The sequence below is a fragment of the Apiospora hydei genome, assembly GCF_038363865.1.
Source record: "Apiospora hydei strain CBS 114990 chromosome Unknown utg000009l_segment0_segment0, whole genome shotgun sequence".
Lineage (NCBI taxonomy): Eukaryota > Fungi > Ascomycota > Sordariomycetes > Amphisphaeriales > Apiosporaceae > Apiospora > Apiospora hydei.
In genome coordinates this window covers 54,189-77,305 of record NW_027117368.1, presented here as the reverse complement: position 1 = coordinate 77,305, position 23,117 = coordinate 54,189, and the positions used below count along the sequence as shown (strand labels likewise).

The window sequence follows — 23,117 nt, the reverse complement described above, 5'->3', positions numbered from 1 at the left end:
TACCGCCAATTGACGACAGACATTAGCGACCCGAGTCCCCGCAATCACCAAGTCGCTTGAGCTTCTGTGGATAAACACGCTCCGCCCAAGTCCAGAATTGAGCCGCGTTGATCTCGACCGCCCGTCCGCCCCCGCCCCCCTTGCGATTCGCCGCCCAATAACATTATTGTCCGTGTGCATACCTACTTCTTGGAAGAAAGCAGCCCGCTCGCCTGTCCCAACTGTCTTTGCTTTCGGTTCCGCGATTGCAGCAGCCCTTACGTGGAAAAGAATCCTCCTGGCGAATCGGCCGGGGTAGAGCATGAACCCGTTGCTTGCCTAAATCATCAGCCGCTCGGTTACACTAGCTTCGAAGCATTTGCCGCGGCAGGGAGTGACGGCCATCTGCAGTCTGCCTACCCGAGATACCCAGGGGACCAGCGCCGACGACCAGAGGTGTTTGGCATTGACAGATCCGGCCATCCAGCAGCGGCTCTGCTGCCCACCCGGCAGAAGCCATGAGGCGGAATCGCAGCTCCACGGCCTCGGCCTACAGGGCCCTGGCCCATCACCCAGCCGGCGTGGCCGTTCCCGACTCTGCGTCGCTCATCAGGTCCTTTAATGTCGAGACGAATCCCACACGGCCCATGCGGCCCTCCCCTTGACGGCCTCGACCATCAAGGACATGCCCTTGGATCTGTTGGACCGCATGCGATCGTTTCCGCTTTTCATGTCGGCGCCAGAAGAGTTCCTCGTCGCCATTGGCAAGCATCTGCGACCCCAAGTCCACTCGCCGCACGACCACGTCCTGACCGAAGGCGACGAGGCCAAGGCCATGTACTGGCTCGTCCGGGGCGTTGTCGCCGTGACCTCGCGCGACGGAGAAGCGATCCACGCAGAACTGAAGCCCGGAGCTTTCTTTGGAGAGATCGGCGTGTTGATGGACATGCCGCGGACGGCCACAATCATCGCCCGCACCAAGTGCCTCCTTCTCGTACTGAAGAAGGAGGACCTCCAACTCGAGCTCCCGAGGTTCCCCGACATGGAAAAGGCCATACGACACGAGGCCCACGAGCGCCTGACCATCCTGAAGAAAAAGCGCCAAGAAGGCAGCCATACCCGCAAGCACATGGTGTCTCGAGAAGCCGCGCCCGGGGGAGGTTTCCACCGGCGACATGGGCGCTATCAAGGAAAGGCCCGTGGTCAACCACAAGAAGCGGAAATCGCCGAGCCCGGGCGTCATCGAGGACCCGGCCGCCAGCGCCCTGGGAAGCGGGTTCGTCAATGTGCGGCAAACGCTCAAGGAGCTGCCGCTCTTTTCGACCCTCCCTCCCGATATTCTGCACTTCCTGGGCATGAGCGCCCTGCCCAAAACCTACAAGCCCTTCACGGAAATCGTCCAGCAGGGCAGCCCCGGCAATGAGATCTACTTTATCGTCCGCGGCGAGGCCGAGGTCATCCACGACGCGCCCAAGAAAGAAACGCAGACGAGACGCATGACGCGCTCCTCGTACATCCGACCCAGACTCCGTGCGGGCCAATACTTTGGCGAAGTGTCCAGTCTCGGCCTGTCGCGTAGGCGAACGGCCACGGTTCGCTCCATCACCACGGTCGAGTGCTTGATGATTGGAGGCGATGCCCTCGACGAGTTGTGGAAACGATGCCCTCCCGGCATACGGAAGCAAGTGGAGGACACGGCCCGAACCAGAATCAAGCCCACGGACGAAGATGTCGAGATGGTGGACGTATCAAAGCTGGACAGGCCCGATACCCCTACGACGCCCATCAAGATTCCGCAGCAGGCCATCTTCTCCCACCCGTCGCTGCCAGTGTCCCCGGCCAAAGACGACTCGGATCCAATCTTGTCGAAAGACCCGGACCCTTTCCTGAGCGTCGACATGGAAAACATGAGGAACCGCCGGCGCGGGTCCTTTGCGCCGCCCACGCCCCCGGCCGACTCTCCGTGCACGCCGCCTGTTTCGAACGGGATTCGGCATCGCACTATCGAGGTGTCAACGCCCATCAAGTACGGTATCCCGTCCTCCCCCGACTCGGAAGGGCCGTCGAAGAAGGCAAGGATCCTCCCGCGGCGACCGGCCAGCATGGAACAATCCCTACTGCCCGAAGACGTCCTTGTTTCCATCTTCCAATGGATGGACCTCCCCGAGCTAACACGGCTCCGGATCGTTTCCACGCGATGGCGCAAGCTCCTGGCCACGTCGCCTAGGCTATGCACAGTAGTCGACCTGACGCCTCATAACCGACGGGTGACGGACCATGTCCTGGTCAAGATCTTGGCTCCTTTCTTCGGACCTCGCCCCCGCTCGGTGGACCTCAGCAACTGCTTTCACGTCACCGACGAGGGCTTCTCTGCTCTCTGGAAGATGTGCGGGAAGAATATCAAGATATGGAAGATGAAGTCGGTGTGGGACGTATCGGCAAACCAGATCCTCGACATGAGCGAGCACGCCAAGGGACTCGAGGAGGTGGATTGGAGCAACTGCCGCAAGGTGGGAGACAATCTGCTGGCCCGCGTCGTCGGCTGGGTGGTACCGGAACACGCCCAGGCCACGAAGCAGGTCGTGATATCCAATTCGCGCGTGAGAGGGGAAAGCCCGTGACACAAACCGTCACCTTGCCTCCTCCGGGGACCGTCGTCGGCTGCCCCAAGCTGAAGCGGCTGAACTTGTCATACTGCAAGCACATCACGGACCGGTCGATGGCCCATCTTGCCGCTCACGCCTCCAACCGGATCGAGTCCCTTTCGCTCACGCGCTGCACTTCGATTACCGACGCCGGCTTCCAGACATGGACGCCGTACCGCTTTGCCAACCTCACGCGCCTGTGCCTTGCCGACTGCACCTACCTCTCGGATAACGCCATCATCGCCCTCGCCAACTCAGCCAAGGCATTGACCCATCTCGACCTGTCCTTCTGCTGCGCTCTTTCGGACACCGCTACCGAGGTCGTGGCCCTAGGTCTGCCCAAGCTGCAGGAGCTCAAGATGGCATTTTGCGGAAGCGCCGTCAGCGACAACAGTCTGGCCTGCATCGCCCTGCACCTCAACGACCTCGAGCGCCTGAGCGTCCGAGGCTGTGTCCGCGTCACGGCGATGGGCATCGAGAGCGTCCTCGAAGGCTGCGGCCAGCTTGAGTGGTGCGATGTGAGCCAGTGCCGCAACCTGGAGCCCTGGGTCAACGGCGGTGGTGTCACCCGATGGGGTACGACGAGCGAGGCCGGCCGCAGGGCAAGAACGGCGTTAAGCGACCCAGCATTATGCCGCCCAGGGGGTCAAGAACCGCCGAGCCAGGCAGCCAGTGGGGTTCGTGGTCGAAAAGGGCCCTACGGCCTCCGATAAGTCTTGCCAGGCCTGTTAGGTTGCCTGCCCGATCAACACACGGCTTGCTCCCTCGATTTGAATCAGCGGAAACGGCTTGGATATATGCACCGTCCATTTTACGACTAGCGATTTTTGCAACACGTTTTTACCATGGTCATAAACGGAGATACCCTGATTATTTAGCGGGTGGAGGGCGGGAACCTTGTACCAACCTACCAACCATACTTTGAGTGTATGCAGTCTTTCTGTTGGGGATACTTATGCGTGGCTTTCGATTAGATGAGCCGACTCTAAAAGAACTGTACATGTACATATCAGAGGAAATTACCTAGATAGCTCAATGAATGATAATGACAACCCATCACATGGCGGGATTCGACTATGGCGACATCGTGAGATATGATCTCTGGTATGCTTCTGGTGCTCATTGCTCATGGATCCCTTGTAACCAATACTTGATGGGTGACGTTTGCCGGAACGCCATTACTCAATCATGGTGTCATCGGGGGCCACCGAAGGGCCTCCCCATCTTTCTGGTTAGATTTTGCGCATCTCATTCCCGAAAGGTGACTCGATAAGCTAGCCCTGGTGTGGTGGATCGGAGTGGACTCCGTGAGATCCGCATGGTTGCCGAAAGCGGAAGAGATGCCGAGAGAAGTTGGCTGGCAGAGGAGCAAATGCCGACGGATGTGGCGGGCGGCGGGCGTGCGGGCATTGTGCCGCTTCGGCGAGCATCCATCCTTTTCTTTTCCCCTTCCCGGATCAGATCTGGCTATTTAAATTTTTGGCATCTTGCATACCCGAGATCTCTCGTCACAATCCTTATTATTGCCCCTGATTATTCACACTAGTGAGAAAAGCTAGTAACAAGCAACACCGAACCAACAAACATCAGCCAACCGCAAAGATGAAGCAGTGGGTCACGAACCAAGATGGGTTGGAGAAGATCCAGCTGGTGCAGGATGCGCCTATGCCCGAGGGGCTGAAGGAGGGCGAGGTGCTGGTCAAGATCAACAGGGTCTCGCTGAACTACCGTGACACGGAAGGTGAGTACGCAGTGGATGGGTGTGAGCTGACTCCTCAACGTATCGCTGACAGCTGGAGCTTGAACAGTCTGCATGGGCCTGTACAAGCACCACAAGCACGTCCCCGCCGACCAGTCCGGCCTGGTCCCCTGCTCCGACATCTGCGGCACCATCACCAAAGTGTCTGCTGGCGACAAAGTCGAGGGCTTCAAGGAGGGCGACCGCGTCATGGCCACCTTCAACCAGACCCACGTCCGGGGCCAGATCGTCGCCGAGGACATGGCGTCGGGGCTCGGTCTGCCCCTGCCGGGCTGCTTGACCGAGTACCGCGTCTTCCCGGCGACGGGGCTGGTCAAGGTGCCGGATTACTTGTCCGACGAGGAGGCGGCGTGCTTGCCGATTGCGGCGGTGACGGCGTGGATGAGCATTAACTCGTTCCAGCCCCTGGGACAGCCGATGCAGGGCAAGGAGAAGGTGGTGCTGCTGCAGGGGACGGGCGGGGGTGAGCGTTTCGGGGCTGCAGATTGCCAAGGCTTTGGGGCTGACGAGTAAGTGACCCCCTTACCACCCCGTGTTCCGGAATGGAATACTGACTAACATCTGCTAGCCATCATCACCTCCTCCTCGGACGCCAAGCTCGAGCGCGCGCGCAAGATGGGCGCTGACCACACCATCAACTACAAGACGACGCCCGACTGGCACGAGGAAGTCCTCAAGATCACCCACGGCAAGGGTGCCGACGTCGTCTTTGAGACGGGCGGCGCGCAGACTCTGGCCAAGTCGTTCGAGTGCGTCGCGTTTGGCGGGCTGATCTCTTGCATCGGGTACCTGTCCGGTAAGGGAGGACTCCCCGGCAACCGGATCAACACCAACGTGTTGGCGCTGAAGCGTAACGTCACGCTCAAGGGGATGCTGAACGGGAGCCGGGAGCGGTTTGAGGAGATGTTGAAGTGTGTGTACAAAGGGGAGAAGCAGATTCATCCGGTGGTGGACAAGGTGTTTGGGTTTGAGGAGGCGAGGGAGGCGTTTGCGTATTTGTTTAAGGGTGGACACTTTGGGAAGGTTGTTATTCAGGTCTCTTAGGGTAGTGTGGAGGTAAAATAGGGGCAGAAGGCTTTTAGAAGCTTGGATCCATCTATAGAAAAGGGATAGACAGAATAGATGTTCCTCACAGTAGACGGCGGTAGAGAATTCACCACGCTATAGGTAGAGCAAAGGAATCCACTGGGGCACAGGACTGTTTCAACGCGTGGCACGATCAGACGGAAGCAAAGTTTAACGGAATGATTTCAACTCTGTGTAAAGTTCCATTCCAAACATGGTGGCGCTGGAGGGCGCACGGATTGTTTGAGAATAACTTCCCGCGAGACGCGTGTGTATGGGACAACACCAAGTGCGGCGTTTTGAATCTCAAAGCAGTTCACAATCAAGGACTCATTTGCTGTTCTTCTGGTGTAACCGTCAACTGATCACTCACTGGCAATCGCACAGCATGGCCATCCTAGAGAAGATCCCTGGTATACAAGTCGCTGTCAAAGTGGACGACAGGGTTGCTACTGAATACCCCAACACCGACCCGCAGCACCGGCGGGGCTTTCGTCCAGTATCGTGTGTCTACACCGAGTCTGTCGACGATGCCCGTCTCACCGTTGAACTGGCGGTCGACGAATCCTACAACTTTGCCCGCGATGAGGGTCACCACCTCCTCTTCCGTGTCGAGGTCGACGGGGCACGATGTGGCAAGACCGAGTGCGAAGTGACCAAGGAACAGGTTGCAGGTAGCCAAGGTGGATGCGAACGGGTGTCTTTAGACGCGGCGCGTGAACGAAGAGATGGATACGAGTATTTGCAGAAGTTTAGATTCGCGGCCATGAGAAAAGGTACGCCTGAGCCAGGTCTGGTTCCAGCCCCTTTTCTCCCCTCCCCCGAGATACTGAATTCTTGGGAACTAAACCGATATAGCAGCGAATGACGATAATAGCGACCGTGAGGAGGCGAGCGCGATAGATACCAAGAGAGACCTGGGCATTATCCTGGTTAATGTCTTCCGTTGCGTCCCGCAGAAACCAGGGGACGTTCGGAGCGAGCCAACCTTGCACGACTTATTCAGAATCGCAGAGGCGTACGGGAGCGGGAATGATGACTATGGTTCTCGCCTCGAACGGTGAGTTTTCCCTCAATTGGCCATGCTTTCGTAAAACGTACACTATTCGGTCTATCTACTGATATTTGAGCGTGAGCAGTGACGCCCACAGACGTGCGGCAAAGAGGGCCAAAGAGCCTTTTCGAGTGGTTGGACCATTTGCATCATTCAAGTTTATATACCGACAAACAGGTAAGACGATTCAATTTTGCTTACAAGCTTATCCCCTCTGTCAAGCGGTGATGTTGGCTTATCACTCACTTAGCCCTACTCCGGGAGGCCGGCGTCCTCCCACCGACGCCGCCTGCAGTCGCTGTTAATAACCAGGACGACGTGGAACCTTCAGACCAGGTGAGCCGGCGACAACCGCGGTCAGCTGCAAGATGCGCCGACCATGGCGAGCCACCGAGAACGAAGGCCAAAAGGGATCGTCTCAGTGAAGTCGATGATGGCTTGGTTGATACTGGCGAGTCTAGTCGAGCCGGAAAGAAAGCACGGCGGGGACATAAGACGAACTGAAAAGAGGGCGATGATGGCGGTGATAGCGGTACAAGTACGGAGCTCTTGGGACCGGTTACTTCCTATATATATTCGTTAGATTTAGGAAGTACTAAGCCTACGGATGTAATGGTAGTTATTGTTTTGCAAAAGTGCATAGTTGGATAGGGGTAAGTAAAAGAGGGTCCATAATTTTCTTTTTGAGACAGTGTATCCTGTGTTCACCTCACTCGTAACAGACGATACAGTGTCTCAACTCCGCTCTTTTCTAATTTTCAACGCTACAACTTTACAGACATGAAAATGGTTTAGCGTATTGTTACAGTGTCATCTCTCGCCAGGTTGCAGGGATATCATTTCGCGTCGCGTCGAAAAGAAAACCCGCAAATGAGATCCGGCATCGTCACATTTCTTCTTTTTGCAAAATTTCAACACGACACCACCGCTTGATACAACCAACTTCAACAACCACCATCTACAGCCAAGCAATTGCATTACTTTCATTATCGCAATACTGAAAAAAAAAACGTCCAGAATGGCGGTCTTGGACGAAATTCCAGGAATAGGTGTCGTGGTCCGAGTCGGAGGCCTAATCGTCGAAGAATACCACGTTCCCGCCGGGTCGCAGGAGCTGGTGCGGACCATCTGTCCGTTCACGTACACCTACATCGTGTCTTCCGACGACACCGAATTCTCCGTCGGTATCGCGGTGGACGAGCTGTACGACTTTTCGCGCAGCGAGGACCACCGTCTGCACTTCAGCGTCACGGTGGACGGCGACAGGCTCGCGGCCTCGTGCGGCATTACCCGGGAGAACGTGAGGGCTGGCTATGGGCGCGCGCGCGACTCCGTGGTCCGGGCGACGTCGTTCGATGCGCGAAGGGGCTATTCGTACGTGTAGAAGTTTAGGTTCCCGATTGTGGATAGAGGTTAGTATTCGACGATGGATAGTTACCATCGGTTTCTCTCCGCTTCATTGAACTGCACTAAGCATTGAGATCGAATAGGCGACGACAGCCAGCAAAGCCGCTCTGTGAAGGGAGAAACAGGGAATGGAGAAAGGGACTGGGGAATCATCGAGTCCGCGTCTACCGCGTTGTTCGGCGCAAGCCGGTGGGCATTCGGAGCGGGCCATCACTCTTTGACTGCTTCAACGTTGCTGAGATGGCCAGAACGGGGAACGATACAACAGAGCTAGAAAGGTGAGTCCTAACCGCCCTCCGTTTTTCTTTCTTTCTTTTGCGTCTACTGAACTCGGAGAGAGCAGAACCGCCCATCAACGTGCAGAACGCCGGAAATGGGATTTGGTTCGAGAGGACCTGGGACCCATTGGAATCTACAGATTTCTGTACCGCCCGCGAGGTAAGGGAGCTTCTCTTTCTGCACCAGTAACTCTTCAGCTTGGCGGTCGGTGGCTCACTCATCTCTTTCAGTCGTACTCCAGGATACATTCATCATCCCACCATCGCCTCCACTACCTCCACTGCCGGCCATCAGAGGTGGTCAGAACGTGATAGTACCGCCTGGCCGAGAGAGACACCAACGACAGCAGCAGCAGGCGACGGTCGCCAGAAATGTTGGACAAGAACATGAGGCGCCAAGGACGATCGTCAAACGGGAGCTCAGCGAGATGGGGGTTTGGTTCATGACGGCGCCGGGCCCAGTCGACCTGGAAAGAGGACGCGGCGTCATGTAGGGTAGAGACTATAGATCTGGCTTTGTATCTGAAGGTGGCGATGGTGGTAGGAATATAAAGGCCTCGGAGTACGGTGCCTCCTTTCTTAGAGCTTGTAACCAGGGGTGCCTCACTTTCTCTGAGCTCCAAGTCATATATAATGGATTGCGTTCCAGACCAGGTGTATATCTAGATGAGGCTCAAAATGCTCAAAGCCAGAGGGGCGGTCCTGTTAGTGGAACGACATGACCATGTTCTCTTTTAGGGGGTACAACCCAGAGTCTATTTCCTTTTACCGTAGTCTGAACTCCCTCCAGCGCTGTGGCTAAGAATATGAGACATGTGGAGGTGCACACGCCACACCGGGTGAGGTGTCATTTTAAACTTCAACGGCAGCAAACGATAAACATTCCCTGACCTTAATCCTCCCCTCACGCTACACATCATGGCAATTCTGAAAGGCATCACGGGAGTCCAAGTCTATGTCCGGGTGGGCGGGAGGATTGCTAAGGAATATCGCGATCCCGACCCGCCGCCGCCTACCCCAAACCGGTGCTCAGTACTGTGCAAATACATCGAGTCGTTTACCAATCGCCCCTTCGTCATTGACACCTACGTCGACCCGAACTACGACTTCAGCTACAAGGACCACACGCTGAGCTTCCACGTCTATGTGGACGGCAAGTACATGGTCAACAACTGCACGAGCAAGGAGTATGTGTTGGCTGGCTGTGGCTACCGATCTGTTTCGGGCCCGGTGATGATGGATGAGCAGGGCGTGAATGTGGTACAGCAGAAGTTCAGATTCTCGCCTGTGAAGACAGGTACCGCGCCCCATGTCCTATCTGCTGTTGTTCTTGCTCTTCGCCCTCCCATATCATTGTGCTAATAGTCCCGGACAGTGGACGACGATCGGAGAGATCGCGTACAGAGGGACAAGGAGAAAGCAAGGGACATAGGAGTAATTGAGGTCCAGGTCTTCCGCATCATCCTGCGCGAAGTGACCGGCTTTCAACGTGGCTCGGCTCTGCGCGGCCAAGACCTCGAGCTCTCCGAGAAGGCCTTGAAAGGGAAGGCGATTTCCCACGGTGCATCGTGAGTTTCCAGTCCAGCATCCGACATTATACGTGTACTCTCATACTAAGCGTCACAAAGCTGCGGCAAACTCGAAGCCCCCAGACAGCAGACAAAGAACCACGAGTGGGATGATATCCCAGAGGACCGGGGACCGATTGCAGTGTATCGGTTCTTGTACCGATCGAGAGGTGAGTGGACTATATTTATAAGCTTTTGCTAGGTCGTGTCTCACCCGCTTTGGTTCATAGAGGCACTGAAGCAGGAACTCATCATCCCGCGGTCTCCTTCGCCACCGGCTTTGCCAAGTGAACAGCGGGCCGGAAAGTCGATACCAGGCCGGAAGAGGCCGCAGGAGGTGGCCGAAGTACGCCCCAAGGACGAGCCGCAGAGACCGACAGTCAAGCGGGAGCTCAGTGCTGTGCCTGAATTAGGCCAGAACCCTCGGGACCTTCGACTGGGGAAGAGAGCAAGACGACAAGACAGGAAATTTAAGGTTATAGATTTGACTCTGGACTAACGGGCAGATTGACCGGCCTGGAAAGTATTATGTTGTGCTTTTGCATTGTTTGTCTCATGATAGTTTCGAGAGGATTGGTAGGTGGGTTGTTCTAGCAGAATCCACGGAAGAAGACCCCAGCGGTAAAGTGAAGCAAGACATTATGTTAGTATAAGGAGATTGCAGCCCGACCGGCACCTCGTTTCCGTTATAAGGCTAAGGCGTTCTCCCTACGCCCGACAGAAAACGATGTAGTCATAATACCCTAGCTAAGGCCAAACGATCGCACGCTCTACTTCTACTTTTGCTTGCGCCACATGCACAGAACTTGCATTACTTGATTCAACTACATATTTGCGTGTACACAACCCAAGCCCTCGTAAATCCCTTGTCGTTCTTTGGTAAACCAAAGCTTGAATAGCTTCAGCTTTGATCCTCCGGGTGAAACACCAAGCACCGCACCTCAATGCTCTCCCGCGCCGGCCCGCCGGGATCTACATCCGGGTCGCTAAACGCCGTATGCGGCACCCGCCGCGCGCGCCCGTCCGTCTTGGTGTCGAAGCACTTGATCAGCAAAGCCTCCTCGGGCGTAAGGGCGTGCTTGTAGTACCAGCGGTGCTGCGGGTTATACGCGACGGCCAAAGTCTCGCCCCGCCGGTCCGGGTAGATGAGCCCGATGGGGACGAGGTCGGACTCGGCGACGGACGCCGCCTCGGCCACGGCCAGGGGGTCGCGTTGTACTGTGGCGATGGGCCGCCAGACGTTGATGATCTGCACGCGGCCGCGCAGCAGGGACTCGGCCTCGTCGGGGGGCAGGTGGTGCGGCACGCGGGACAGCGAGGCGCGGTAGGACTGGTCGATGTGCACGCGCTGGACGGGGCCGCGGAGGTTGACGGCGGCGGGCTTGGCCTTTTCCTGCTGGCCGCCGCCGCCTCCCGGTCCGCGAGTCGATTACGCCTCGGCGGATGGTGTGGTCGAAGATGAAGACCTTGGACGCACCGGTGCTGCAGGAGACATTGTCAACAAGCCTATTTGTTGCCTAATGCCACCTCCTTTGCTTGGGGGCTGGCTTACACATTCTTCAACAGCGTCTCGACTTCCGGATAGTAGACGGCTTTGATACGCTCGTCGTCGACAAAGTCCTTCTCTTCAGCAATGTTCTTGACGAACTGGAACCCGTTGCCATCCAGGGTGAAACTGGACTCCCGGCCCGTCACGTCCGTGATGCGAACCAATCGCGGATCAGTTGGACGTTCGTAAGTCTCGGGCCGGTCTATGTAAGTCGGCTCGGGCGGCGATCCGTCTTCATTCGGCTTGTGGAAGTGGAGGACGGCATCGACGTCATGTGATTTCACCTCCTTGGCAACTGTGATACCCTCAAAGGGGACCGCAGCGGGGATTTGGACTTCGGCAGAAGCCATGTTTGCAACGTCTTGATCTCTTTTTGCTATATAAAGTATGACTATCAAGGCTTGCGTCTGTTCATCAATGTCTCATAACCCGGTCCTGTTTGCCCCCTATTAATACTCGGTCTTGTCGCAAAGTTGATTTGTAATTGGTTCCGCAATGCAACACGCATTGCTAATCGACGACCACGTTGTGTTCCATCCGCGGAACTTCTCCGCAAGCACGCCATTGATTACGTACGAACCCGGCAGTTCCCCAACGCGTATTGTTTGTCCGGATTACCAATGCCGGAGCCAAAGCGGGCTGATTAGGAATCGGACAAGTGTCGTTCGAAAAGCCCGGTATTGCGTGCCAGTGGTAAGGTGCCAATTCCCCGCCAAAGTAGGATTGGAGGCGCCGGCAGTGAGAATAGCCAGGCTGGCAGGGTACTTCAATATCGCTCCTTACCGTTGCCCGCCCCTCCTGGCCGTGGCGCAGCACAGGGCCAGTCCAGCCGTAGCACCAGGATTAGTTTAAAACCTAGGGTGGTACAGCTACGGCTATCCTGAGTTGGTCCCTGGCTTTGCACCCTTGGGCCTTCTTCCCCAGAACTTCTTGGCCATACGTGGCGAGACCAAAGGTTCCCGGTGGCGGGCGTCATACACTTCCACTTGCAACCGGGGCCACTCATGGAGGATGAGCGTCGCTTGGCGGCTGGGTGCGGCCCGCACCGCCTGCTTCAGCTCGGAGATCAGACGCGGAAGCCTATCCAGGGCCATTTGCGATCTGCGCATGTCGCACCACTTGACGCTCTCTTGCTGCATCTTCTTCATCGTCACGTGCTCGAGCTGGCCATCAAAGTGGCGGCCCAGGAGCAGATGGCCAGTGCAGCCAGCCCAGATCTTGCTGGCCAATTGACTAACCGCCCAGACGTGGGTACTGCCGGTACTCTTGATCTCGAGGGTCTCTTCCTGGGGCGTCAGGTGCCCCCGAAGGAGTATGGTAGCAGACAGGTCGTCGGGCGCCGGTATGACGACCGGCGCTTGCCTGGAGCCGCCATCGTACGGCTCTGTTGTCGCGTCCGCCTCGTAGTGAAGGACGCACTTTAGCGGGCCTAGATTGTAGCGCAGGATGCGCCAGTGGGAATGGCTATCCTCTAGCCCCTTTGGGTAGCTGGTCACGGCCTCTTCGAAGGAGAAGCCATAGCCAGCGCTAGCGCCTCCAGTCGTGCCAATGCCATCGTTTTCGAGTTCTGCTTGTGCCCTGGTCGAGATGTGCAGGACCAGCGAGTTGCGGATCACGGACGCGGACAGCCGAAAGGAGCCGGTACCCAGTGCACAGAACTTGAGTAGCCTCATGAGGACAACACGGCTCGTCAGGAGATCGACATTGTCAAAGCGGCACTCTGGCCTTAACACCTCGACGGCCTGAAAAAGGAGGCTGCATAACAGCACCCTGCGGCAGACGAGTCAGATGCGGGTCAACTTCGCCGGGTGTCTCCATTTTCTCCAGTTGCACGGCCCGAATGGGAGATCGCAAGACTCGAGGCCCTCCTGCATTCTCAGATTAGATTGGCTCCCGGCCACCTTATACAGACGACATGCCATACCTGGGACCATGATGGTGGCGGGGCGGGCAGGGTTGACCCAGTTGTACGAGGACAGAACCTCAACATCGCTGATGGCTATGCGCTCGGCGCATTCTCGTACGGCCGGCAGCCTGACGGTGCTTATCAACGGGCCGAGTCCCCGGAGCAGGTACTCGGGCAGTTGTGCCATGAGGAAGGAGAGTTGTCGAGCGGGCGCATCGAAAAGAAAGACGCAGTGGATCGATTGTTTTCGCGTCCCATCCAATCAAAGAACATCGACATTGACGTGACGGGACCCTCAGGAGATTAGGTTAAACCTTGAATGTTGTTGGACCTAGAAGAAAAAAAGCCAAAGCGCCAAGTGTCAATGTAAATGGCTGGTCCAAATTCCAATGCTGTGGCGGTGCTACCCTCAGCCGCTGTGGCGTCATGGACCAGTCCCTCGGGTTCTGATGCTAGCATTTGAATGGAATGACTGGATCATCAGCTGTCAATCAGATCACAGCAACCGATCCAACTTTGAACAACTAGTAAACAAAGGCCGGGGTATGTTGTAATAGTAGCCCTGTTCTTCCTGGCCATTCGTGAAGGCCGCCTGGAGGGACACACCATGAAAATTGAGTCGGCGCTTCGCCTACCTTGGGCAACTCAGTAAAGTATGCGCCCAAGGTGAAAGCAAAGCCCCTCGTGTCTTTTCTGGCAGTCACAATGCAATAATTTCAAGCAACAAAGTGATATAATTTCCTTGCTCGGGGCGCCTGGGACCTGGCCTCGTATGCCGATTTCTATAGGGCTACCTATCATAGCTCAACCACCTTCAGCCTCTCTAATCAGCTGCAGGTCTGAAACCCTTTCTATCGCCTCTGGAAAGCCCCCAGTACTTTTGCATACCACCATTCTGAGTCTTTTGGTAATGCAGAGCAGCCTATCGATACCTGTACAACGTGCAAACCCGGGCCGAATCAAGTAACAAGCCCACCCCCAAGTCCACCACCATCAGTTTCCCACACCCCTTGCGAATCCCACGCTCGTCCATTGCCATTGAAAGCTTCCATAAGCAACATCCGCCTTCTGTCATCGACCCCTCCGACGCAATTAAACGCCACCGCCTGGCCGCAAGTCCAACATTACACAGCCAAGATGATGTCGCACAAGGAAGAACCTGGCGACCAGTCGAGGACCCATTGGACCGGTTGGCCGTCCGAGCAAGGCCCGGATTCCAGTTTCGCCGTCGAGAGGACATGCTGATGCCGCATGAAGCCAAGTTCCGGTTCCTGGAAGCCGCGCAAATGCGGTTCCGCAGCATGAAGGAGCGGTCGGTGAAACTGGCCTATGGTGCATTCTACGAGCAGCTGTACGAGGAAGGTCAATGCGGAACCCTAGAAGCTGAATCCTACACCTGCATGGCAGTAGGAATTGAGAGGTCTCGACACCAAGGGCATTTTACGGAATATCTCATTTTGGTGCAGATTGAGGACGACGAAGATCTGGATCTCCTCCCTCAGTTGGACAAAGAAGATGTCGACATCAGCGTCTCCATCGCGTACGACATCCCGGAGGTCCCCAGAGACTGCATCCGTGAGGACTGGCTCATCCACAAGGTCACGGAATTCCTCGTTTCGGAGCTTAGAAGTGAAATGAGCAGATTGGGCCATCAGCGCGCCGACCCGAATGTGCTTAAAGCCAATATGATGGCACGAATTCTAGAGGTATACGCTGGCACATATGCGGGTGAAGTCGAGAAAGAGACGTTCCTGGAGGGCGCTGCTGAGGCCATGAGTAAGATATATAGAGATCGAGACGACCCATATGATGCCCAAGGCGAGTCCTGGGATGCTTGGGGGATAAAGTTGAAGCCTTTGTCCAAGAACATATCAAATCGTTCAAGCATCCACCGATTCAGTTGGAGGAGGAACCCAAGCTGCGAGCATTGCGCATCGAAGTGCCAGAGAGGCTTCGTAGCATTTCATCGGCTATGTTCGTTGCGTCATCGCCACAAGTTCCCAATTGGCTACCCGAAGCTGGGGCGACACCGTTTATTCGCTTTCACATCCCGACGCTGGAAACAGGACTCGAACCTGCTGCTACTGCAGATATGATCAAGCAGCTTGCCAAGAACGACAAGGAAGCCCTGGCACGCCAGAGTTTCAAGGCGAGTATCGTTCGAGATGTCACCGACAGCACGATGAGGATGGAGCTGGCTGTGATATCGGACTTGACATGCTTCCCGGACGATGCATCCGGGTTGGCTCGCCTGAGCCGATATCTTCTCAACTTTCGAGGCGAGATCGAGGCCCGTCATATTACCGAGATGTTTCCCTCTCCTGAAAGCGGTTGCTGAACGTGCTATGGGCACATCCCATCAGTTGTCACCCCATGATAACGATACAGAAGCAATGTGGAAAGAGTTTCAACATCTAGATCCAGACCAACAGGCCGTCTTTTCGAGTCTCGATTCCCTCCCTTACGGGATGCTTAATGTTGTGGGTGCGTCTCGTACAGGAAAGACCCATGTCTGCCTCCTTCTCGTCATCATGGCCTGTTGGGAGATGTTGGCGGATGACAACCAACCGAAGATAGCCCAGGCCATTGTTTGCGGCGTCACCAATGCCCAAGTAGATGACTTGTGTGCGAGGTTTAGTCAGCTGATCAAACGGCGCCGACTGTATTTGGATGTAGTCCGACTCGGTACGATGGGGCGCGAGCTAAACAATGCTATGAACAAAGGTTTTGAGGACGAGAAGGTTCACCCAGGAGCCACCGAGGATGAATCTACCGCAAGGGATAATCTGGAAGCTTCCCAGATCATGAAGGGATACCGGGAAAACAAGTCGTCGCAAGGTAAAGTCCACGGCGGTGTTTACTCGGTGTCTGAGATAGCGTACGCCAAGGTTGATTCCTATCTCAACAACTATGACCAAGACGATGAGTACACCGACATTGTTAGCGACCTCCTCGCAGCTATGCTACCGCGTTCGTCGAGAGATATCGCCAGCTCTGGAAAGACCTCATCATCAGGATCATTGCCAACGCCGATATCTGTGTGGCAACACCGGTAGCGGCCAGGCAGCTTGCGAATCTGGACGAGCAATCTTTCAAGCCCCGGATCGTCTGGAGCGACGACGTCGGTCGCACCACCGAAGCCGCGGGACTGGCACCCTTCACGTTTTTTCCGGATGCCCAGCTTCGGATCCTGTCGGGTGACCTAGAGAGCGAGATCGTCACTCCGTCGGTCGATGGCGCGAGGAAGCCCGAAGACAGCAAGGTGCACTTTATCAACAGATACGCGTTGCAACTGGGCACCTCGATTCTCAAGAGGATGGAGCGAGGTGGTGCTCCCGTTTCGCGCTTGCAAGTTGTTCATACCGACGCTTCAAGCGGAGCATGATGGCAAGTTCACTTGTAAAGGGGCGATGCCCACTGTAAACCTCCCTTTGTGGCACTAGCAGAGAGATAGGACTTTGTAGCAGACTGGCTACCTGAGGTAAAGCGAAGGATACGAATAAACTTACATTACGTGTGCTTTGCAGATACCGCCGTAGTTCAAAGTAGGAGCGGATTACCATGAGGATGCGTTGTATTACCGTATTCTAGAGTAGTGACTCTTTATGCGATACCACATAAACTTGTGTAGGATACTTGCTGGTTACGAACGTGCGGACTAAAGAGATAAAGGGCGTCGACCGCAGGCCACTAATCGCCACGGCGCATCGGCGGCAACGGCGCAACCTTAACACGCGATTGGCGGAGACAATGTCACCTAGATCAAAAACAAACTTTCCAGAAGAGCGCAAGCCGAACCAAGATGGCAAGCAAGGTTTCACTAATAGGAATGCATAAATCAACGTCAAAATAGCAACAGGCCGAACTTTATTTACGGGTTCTTCTCATTGAATCTCCTAATCTTCATCTTCACTATGCTTAACAGCCTCGTCGTCAGAATCAAGGACAATGGGATTCTCTGAGCCACCCTTCTTGCGATTGAGAACCTCTTCGACAACCTGCACGAGACCCTCTTTGACAACCTTCATGAGATCCGCTTTGGACAAGGCAAGTGGCTGGTTGGCTGCATCGACGGGTGCTGACATATGGGGACCGGACTGGCCATTGTGTGCAGAATTCATGTGAGAACTTTGCCATTGGGCCATGTCAGGAAGGGGTTGACCGTACGGAAGGCCAGGCTGGGGACTTGGCTGAGGATTGTGATGGGGACCGAACTGCTGACCAAACAACTGACCAAACTGCTGACCAAACTGCTGGCCAAACTACTGGCCAAGCTGCTGACAATTAGAAGGATTCTGTTGAGCATTGTGTTGGATACCCTGCCAGGAGTTCATGGGGTGCATGTTGCTTTACACATGAGGCATTCTGTTGTTCCTGTTCCGCTTGCGAGGCCGGTTTCCCTGGTCGGAAGATCGTTTGACGCCGGTCTGGGAGGAGTTGATGAGGTTCAATTTTCTCAGATCCTTCTTGTTCATGGAGTTGTGAGGATTGAATCCTTGCTCGAGGTACTTGTCAGCAACGGCAAAGTCGGGATATTTGTCCAGAATGCCAAACTCTTCCCAAAGATACTGGATGTAGACACCGGGGACTTTCTTGCTTTGGACTCTGTTGCGGAGCTCTCGCAGCTTGACCTTGAGACGAACTTGCTGCTTGAGGATGTCGGCGACGAGCTGGCCAATCTGCCTCTGCTTCCCAAAAAGGAGCGAGACGTCGAGAGTACGCAGGCCGTGTTGCACCGAGTGCTGTATGTCATCAAACTCTTTGGTGAGGCCAGCCATGTCTTGCTGCTTGCTCTCGACAGTTTCGACGATGCGAACTATGCCGTCTCGCATGAGGTCCATGCCAGTGGGAATCGGCGTCTGTTGGTGCGAGGATGATTAGCTTCCTACTTGTTCAAGTGCAACGCAAAGGGGACAGGGAGAGGAGCTTACGCTTGGATCGGGGACGCTAGATGGCTTCTTCTGAGCATTGTCTCGGTGCAAGAAGGTCTTGATGCTCGCCTGCACGTTGCCAGGGGACTTCTCGCCCGAGTCGTCCATGAGGTCTGGGTCTGGGTCTGGGTCTGGGGCTGGGGAGGAAGGCCGAATCGTGCCGCTCGCTTCGGAGGATGGTTGTCTCTGCGTCTTCAGGGGTGGAGTAGGTGGTGTCGACGGTGTGAGGTGTTCGACTACCTGGAGGGAACTGGGGAGAAGGAGAAGAGCGAGAGAGGAGAGAGGAGGAGGACGTCGGAAAGTGTGAGGTTCCTGGACAAAAGATTTCATGTCAGCAAGCCCCAGTGGAAAATTTACCTGGTTGTGAGACCTGTTCTGGCAGCAACGCGCAGTGGAAGCAACGTGGAAGCAACGCGGGCTCAACGCGGGCTCAACGAAAGTACTCACAAGCAAGAGATCCTTGGGTCGGTACCTACTTGACTAGGTATGTGGGGGTTGCCATGGTGTTTGCAGTGGTGACGACACCTGGAGTCGACTTCCAGGGCCCAGGAGGGCATACATAGTGAAATGCAGCCGGCCTTGTGTCTATTGTCGGTTGCTTTTGCGTGGTTCAAGGGAATCCGACCACTCATGGTTGTCGACGCGTACCCAGTTTACATGATTTGCATATTGCAACGATCAATACGGCGCTCAATCGCAGGAGTCAAAAAGACGAGAGTATGAGTCTCATACAAAAAATGCAGTGACAAAATGGGGGTATTTTGCTGAACGGGGGGACGAGCCTACACCAACTGCGTCCCTCCTCACTGGCAAGGCGAGGAGGATGAAGAAGGAAGGAAGGAGAATTGCCATGGTGTTTACGGTGGTGCTGATAGCCTGGAGCCGACTTCCAGGGGTCCCGATGGAGCATAGAGCCGCATCAGCTATCGATTGACTGGTGGCTTTTGAGTGACTTCACGAGAGGCCATCACACATGGGCGTCGACGCCGTGAACCCGGGGGTGTACGTTTTGGTACGCGCCAACCGCGAGGTCGAGCGAGTCAAAAATGACAAGAACAAATCGTCCCCTGATGACAGGACAGATAGCATCTCGTACAAAAACATAGCAGAAAAATAAAGTGAATGATGAATACGGACCACACCGACCGCGGCCCTCCCCGCTGGCAGGGCGAGAAAGGTGAAGGAGAAAGGAAGGAGGAGCGTGAGCTCCAGGAATGCGCAATTGATTTTGAACCCTCTCAAGAAAACGGTGCCCCACCAATCCCGCGCCGCCCCCAGTGGTGCTAGCTACAGGGCACTTCTGGCGCTACAGTGGTGCTAGCATGTACCTAAGCCCGCTAATAGCTGCAATTGAAGCTGCCAAAACCCTCCCAAACACACCTCAGCAGCTGCTTGCTTTACTGATGCGCCACCGAAGCGTCACGTCGAAGTTCACCAATTGGAAATGATTCACTCTTTTGGTAGATTGAGAGGTGATGCTTGCGGATGGTGCAGTGTTTAAGTCATAGCCAGCTTAAGTAATCAGATAGATGTTGTGCTGTGATGAAGAAGTTGAATCCAGTAAAGACCATGTCGGAGATCAACATTTTTCAACGTCGAATGCCATCTATCGCGTTTTGATCATTGCTTCAAGCACACTACTCTGCACCGGCACGGACTACGTAAAGGCGAAAGCAGTGGCGCATGGTTAGCTGCTCGAAGTATTTTGCTGGAGTGTCATAGTGGTACAATTCTCCCTATTCTGCTGGTGACTTCGTGACCGGGAAGTCCAGAGAGCAGGGATTGTCGGAGTACCACGTCGCAAACCCACCCACTGAGCCACTGCAAGCAAGCGGCCTGCACAAGATTTAGCACTGGCCAATCAGCATACCCAGAGCTTCCGAATTAGGCAGGCCACTGGCGTCAGAGATAAGATCGACACTGGGGCAGCACACTGTGCGTACAACGCAACAACCAGCGGCCTCCAGAATCAGTTATTTCAGCTTCTTCACACAAAGTAGAAAGTCGAGATCAAATCGATAGGCAAAGTGCGTCTTGTAGACCTGCAATACCAGAAGAAAACTGTAAGTTGACGAGGCTTCAGCTGCCCTCCCCGCATGAAGGCTAGAGTGCGAAAGAGGGTGTGTGGCCGTCAGTACTGGCGCCAACGTTTGGGCGCACCTTCCGGCGCATATACCAAAGAGCTGACTGCTGCCTACATAATTACAGCCACCGGCACCACAGAGGTAGCGACCTAAAACAGTCGAGCCACCACCGAGTCCAACGGCCACGCCAACTCCTCCCACCACCTGTCTTCGACCGAGTCCACGCCAAGATTTCCTCCTCACTCGCAATGTATATAGTGGAAGTGTTGCTGGCTTAGGTCAATATAGCGGATTTCCAAGCAGCAGCCTCGGTCTCCTCTGGCTTGCCCAGAGCAGCGTGTATGTCGCCAGTGCCCCAGTCATTGTTCGACGAAGCGCCGTTGGAGGAAGACGTGAGATCTATGGGCGAGGTATGGTCGGGTGATGACCAACAGTTGAGAATATCTCAGGGCCAACTAAGGTGAGATTTGCCTGACCCTTTGAAGCTTAAGGTGCGAGTTGTAGAGTGTCTCGTGTTCAGGTTTTTTTTTTACGTACTCTCCGGTATATTAACCGTTATAAAGGTTTTATTAATTTATAAGAGTTTTAAATTTCAAATTATTTTTAAAACTTAAAAGGTATTAAAATATAATACCTCTTTTTTAAATCGATATATATTAAGTTTACTCGGTTTTAAGTTATTTATTTCTACTGGCTTGCGCTAGTATAAATCGGAAAGCAAAAAGAACCAAAAAAGTCAATGTAGACGCAATGCACTCAGAAACACAAGGTCTGTTCACTGGGCCTAATTTTATGTTCATATTGAGATCTCAGTCGCGTGCCTTTCCTGTACATACATACAACCACATCGCTGAGATTCTCTCAGAGACTCTATTCTTTCCTCCTTCAACCAACTAATTGCCCATACTCCTAGAGTCATATGTCAATACTCCACATTGGGATTTGATTTGAGGGAGACGGCGGCCAAACAGCTTCCAGGGGCTACCGGGCGTTTAACTGCATCTCGTGACGTCGCTACTACGTTCCTCCCGCACGGTACGTGTGCAATTTCGGGGACAGGTGGGCAAGAGAAAGTTTCACTCAGGTCCTCATTCATATAGTGTGCATCACCTCCTCCACAGTTCTTTGCTGGTACGCTGGTAGCAAGCTGTCTTTGGACCCATGTATTCCGTGATGTTAAGAAATTAGTACATACCACCGTTAGCGCCCAGGCCACTCCTAAGCAGAGATTCAGTATTGGCAGCGGCGACAACAACACGATAAAATTTAATCCACGGAGTCGTGTTGCGCAATGATACTGTTGATATAGCCAGCTTAGTGGGCTTCCAGCCCCTGGAAAAGGGATACCACGTGCGTGTAACACGGATCACCCTCCTTCGTACGAAGGAGGTATGTAGCGATTCCCACTACTGGTAGATAAGAGGAGAAGCATGCATACACCCCTGCCAATTGTATGATCATATGAAAGCCCATTCAACAGCTACTTCTCGGCCTACTTTCTTCCCACAACAACAGTACCAGGTGCTAGCAATGGCACGCCATGCAGGGCGAACTCAGAGTTTTCTCCTTAACGTTCAAGAGCGAGTGATCCAGTGTCGACATTGTTCACCAGCAGATTCTCGTGGAACTATCATAGAGTAGCCGTACTGCTGCAAGTAAGCCTGTGGTAAATTGAATAACAAAGCACAATTGGATGTTCACTAAGCCCATACTTCTTGGGTGCCAGCGAAGAAACAATTGCCACGAAACCTGCGACGGAAAAGGAATGAAAAATAAATCATGAAAAAAGGAAAAAGGAAACACATCGCATATTGTATTGACAACCGCTTGGCCTACTTGGAACAAATGTCGACGTTCCAAGAAGATCTATATTGCGTAAAGTAATCTTCCGCTGCAAGAAAAGAAAAATATATTGCACAATATATTTCCATTACAGAAGTATAGACAACCCGTAATAGCGGGCAAGAATTATCAACGCAGACATAGCAGTGTTTGATGTAGTTACTGCGAGACATCTCATTACATTCATTGCCAAGTGAGCCACAGATAATCCACCCGGCAAATTTTCCCGATGCCATGCGGCTGCCTCTCCGTTCCCAAGAGTTGATGCTCGAGGTGTACGGTCGACTCGTCTCGAAGCGCACTGCACTGGGGATGCAGCTACGGAGTACAGAAATGACTTGCGGAGAAGGATATAGGAAGCATTCACAAGTACCATTGCGAATCACTGAATGTGGTGTCCAAGCACCGACACGCGATTATTCCAAGTTAATGATAGACGACAGAGCCACCGCACAAACATGAACCGCTGCGACGTTCAAGTTCCAGTATCACTTCTCTCCAGCGACATGTCACCGCAACGATATATGGCCTGGCATAAGGTGAGATTCGTAGGTCCGCCATGAGCCTGTTGCCCGACTCAAAGTGTCGACCGGAGTTCCGTCCCAAAACAAGACAGATAGTACGATTTTCTGTTTGGTGCGCCCAGGCTCGTTGGCTTGTGCGGTCAAGCTGGCAGTGGACATCGATCACTGGGTCTTGCGGGTCACCGCATACTTGGTGTTCCTTGTGTTTGGGGAAAGGACCTGCTCTGCGAGGGAATGCCTGTTGATTAGAGATGCCAGCATGTGGATTGGCAATGCGAAAGCATGGTCAACTAACAATCATTGTCGAGCTTTGTCGGCGGGCCGGAGAGGCAAGTAATATTAGTTTATTGAAATCCTCATGGCCGGAGACCACATTGGCGATGTTGGTCCGTGCCGTCCGACGACACGGCTGTGACCGACATGTCGTCCAATTTTTCGCGAAAAGCGGCGACGGCGACGGCGGATGGTAGTCGGTATTGTGGCCCCCAATGACGGGCTCCGGGCCGCGAATCTGACTCGTGGCGTG

At 54.4% G+C, this 23,117-nt stretch overlaps 11 protein-coding genes across 11 annotated transcripts; 7 read left to right on the top strand and 4 right to left on the bottom strand.

Annotated features, from left to right (window-relative positions):
* Positions 1-497: 497 nt before the first annotated feature.
* Positions 498-3,337, top strand: PG997_011739 (uncharacterized protein; the record flags this gene model as incomplete). The annotated part of the gene is made up of 4 exons (XM_066816054.1): positions 498-602; positions 662-1,111; positions 1,140-2,528; positions 2,585-3,337. The coding sequence occupies 4 exons, from the start codon at positions 498-500 to the stop codon at positions 3,335-3,337; spliced, it is 2,697 nt and encodes an 898-aa protein (XP_066661746.1).
* An 889-nt stretch (positions 3,338-4,226) lies between these two features.
* PG997_011738 (uncharacterized protein) lies at positions 4,227-5,427 on the top strand (the record flags this gene model as incomplete). Its single annotated transcript, XM_066816053.1, has 3 exons — positions 4,227-4,365; positions 4,433-4,852; positions 4,952-5,427. 3 exons carry the CDS (start codon positions 4,227-4,229, stop codon positions 5,425-5,427), a joined length of 1,035 nt encoding a protein of 344 aa, XP_066661745.1.
* Positions 5,428-5,836: 409 nt separating this feature from the next.
* On the top strand, positions 5,837-7,006 carry PG997_011737 (uncharacterized protein; the record flags this gene model as incomplete). The annotated part of the gene is made up of 4 exons (XM_066816052.1): positions 5,837-6,224; positions 6,310-6,508; positions 6,600-6,679; positions 6,753-7,006. 4 exons carry the CDS (start codon positions 5,837-5,839, stop codon positions 7,004-7,006), a joined length of 921 nt encoding a protein of 306 aa, XP_066661744.1.
* Positions 7,007-7,520: 514 nt separating this feature from the next.
* On the top strand, positions 7,521-8,681 carry PG997_011736 (uncharacterized protein; the record flags this gene model as incomplete). The annotated part of the gene is made up of 4 exons (XM_066816051.1): positions 7,521-7,876; positions 7,993-8,187; positions 8,248-8,347; positions 8,430-8,681. 4 exons carry the CDS (start codon positions 7,521-7,523, stop codon positions 8,679-8,681), a joined length of 903 nt encoding a protein of 300 aa, XP_066661743.1.
* A 424-nt stretch (positions 8,682-9,105) lies between these two features.
* PG997_011735 (uncharacterized protein) lies at positions 9,106-10,254 on the top strand (the record flags this gene model as incomplete). The annotated part of the gene is made up of 4 exons (XM_066816050.1): positions 9,106-9,484; positions 9,563-9,755; positions 9,816-9,925; positions 9,986-10,254. The coding sequence occupies 4 exons, from the start codon at positions 9,106-9,108 to the stop codon at positions 10,252-10,254; spliced, it is 951 nt and encodes a 316-aa protein (XP_066661742.1).
* A 402-nt stretch (positions 10,255-10,656) lies between these two features.
* Positions 10,657-11,654, bottom strand: PG997_011734 (methyltransferase-like protein; the record flags this gene model as incomplete). Its single annotated transcript, XM_066816049.1, has 3 exons — positions 10,657-11,148; positions 11,189-11,237; positions 11,308-11,654. 3 exons carry the CDS (start codon positions 11,652-11,654, stop codon positions 10,657-10,659), a joined length of 888 nt encoding a protein of 295 aa, XP_066661741.1.
* A 525-nt stretch (positions 11,655-12,179) lies between these two features.
* Positions 12,180-13,397, bottom strand: PG997_011733 (uncharacterized protein; the record flags this gene model as incomplete). The annotated part of the gene is made up of 3 exons (XM_066816048.1): positions 12,180-13,046; positions 13,105-13,172; positions 13,229-13,397. 3 exons carry the CDS (start codon positions 13,395-13,397, stop codon positions 12,180-12,182), a joined length of 1,104 nt encoding a protein of 367 aa, XP_066661740.1.
* Positions 13,398-14,448: 1,051 nt separating this feature from the next.
* PG997_011732 (uncharacterized protein) lies at positions 14,449-15,548 on the top strand (the record flags this gene model as incomplete). The annotated part of the gene is made up of 2 exons (XM_066816047.1): positions 14,449-14,986; positions 15,229-15,548. The coding sequence occupies 2 exons, from the start codon at positions 14,449-14,451 to the stop codon at positions 15,546-15,548; spliced, it is 858 nt and encodes a 285-aa protein (XP_066661739.1).
* A 352-nt stretch (positions 15,549-15,900) lies between these two features.
* Positions 15,901-16,595, top strand: PG997_011731 (uncharacterized protein; the record flags this gene model as incomplete). Its single annotated transcript, XM_066816046.1, has 2 exons — positions 15,901-16,088; positions 16,169-16,595. The coding sequence occupies 2 exons, from the start codon at positions 15,901-15,903 to the stop codon at positions 16,593-16,595; spliced, it is 615 nt and encodes a 204-aa protein (XP_066661738.1).
* A 511-nt stretch (positions 16,596-17,106) lies between these two features.
* PG997_011730 (uncharacterized protein) lies at positions 17,107-17,516 on the bottom strand (the record flags this gene model as incomplete). The annotated part of the gene is made up of 2 exons (XM_066816045.1): positions 17,107-17,307; positions 17,445-17,516. 2 exons carry the CDS (start codon positions 17,514-17,516, stop codon positions 17,107-17,109), a joined length of 273 nt encoding a protein of 90 aa, XP_066661737.1.
* A 43-nt stretch (positions 17,517-17,559) lies between these two features.
* PG997_011729 (uncharacterized protein) lies at positions 17,560-18,249 on the bottom strand (the record flags this gene model as incomplete). The annotated part of the gene is made up of 2 exons (XM_066816044.1): positions 17,560-18,069; positions 18,142-18,249. 2 exons carry the CDS (start codon positions 18,247-18,249, stop codon positions 17,560-17,562), a joined length of 618 nt encoding a protein of 205 aa, XP_066661736.1.
* Between the last annotated feature and the right edge of the window lie 4,868 nt (positions 18,250-23,117).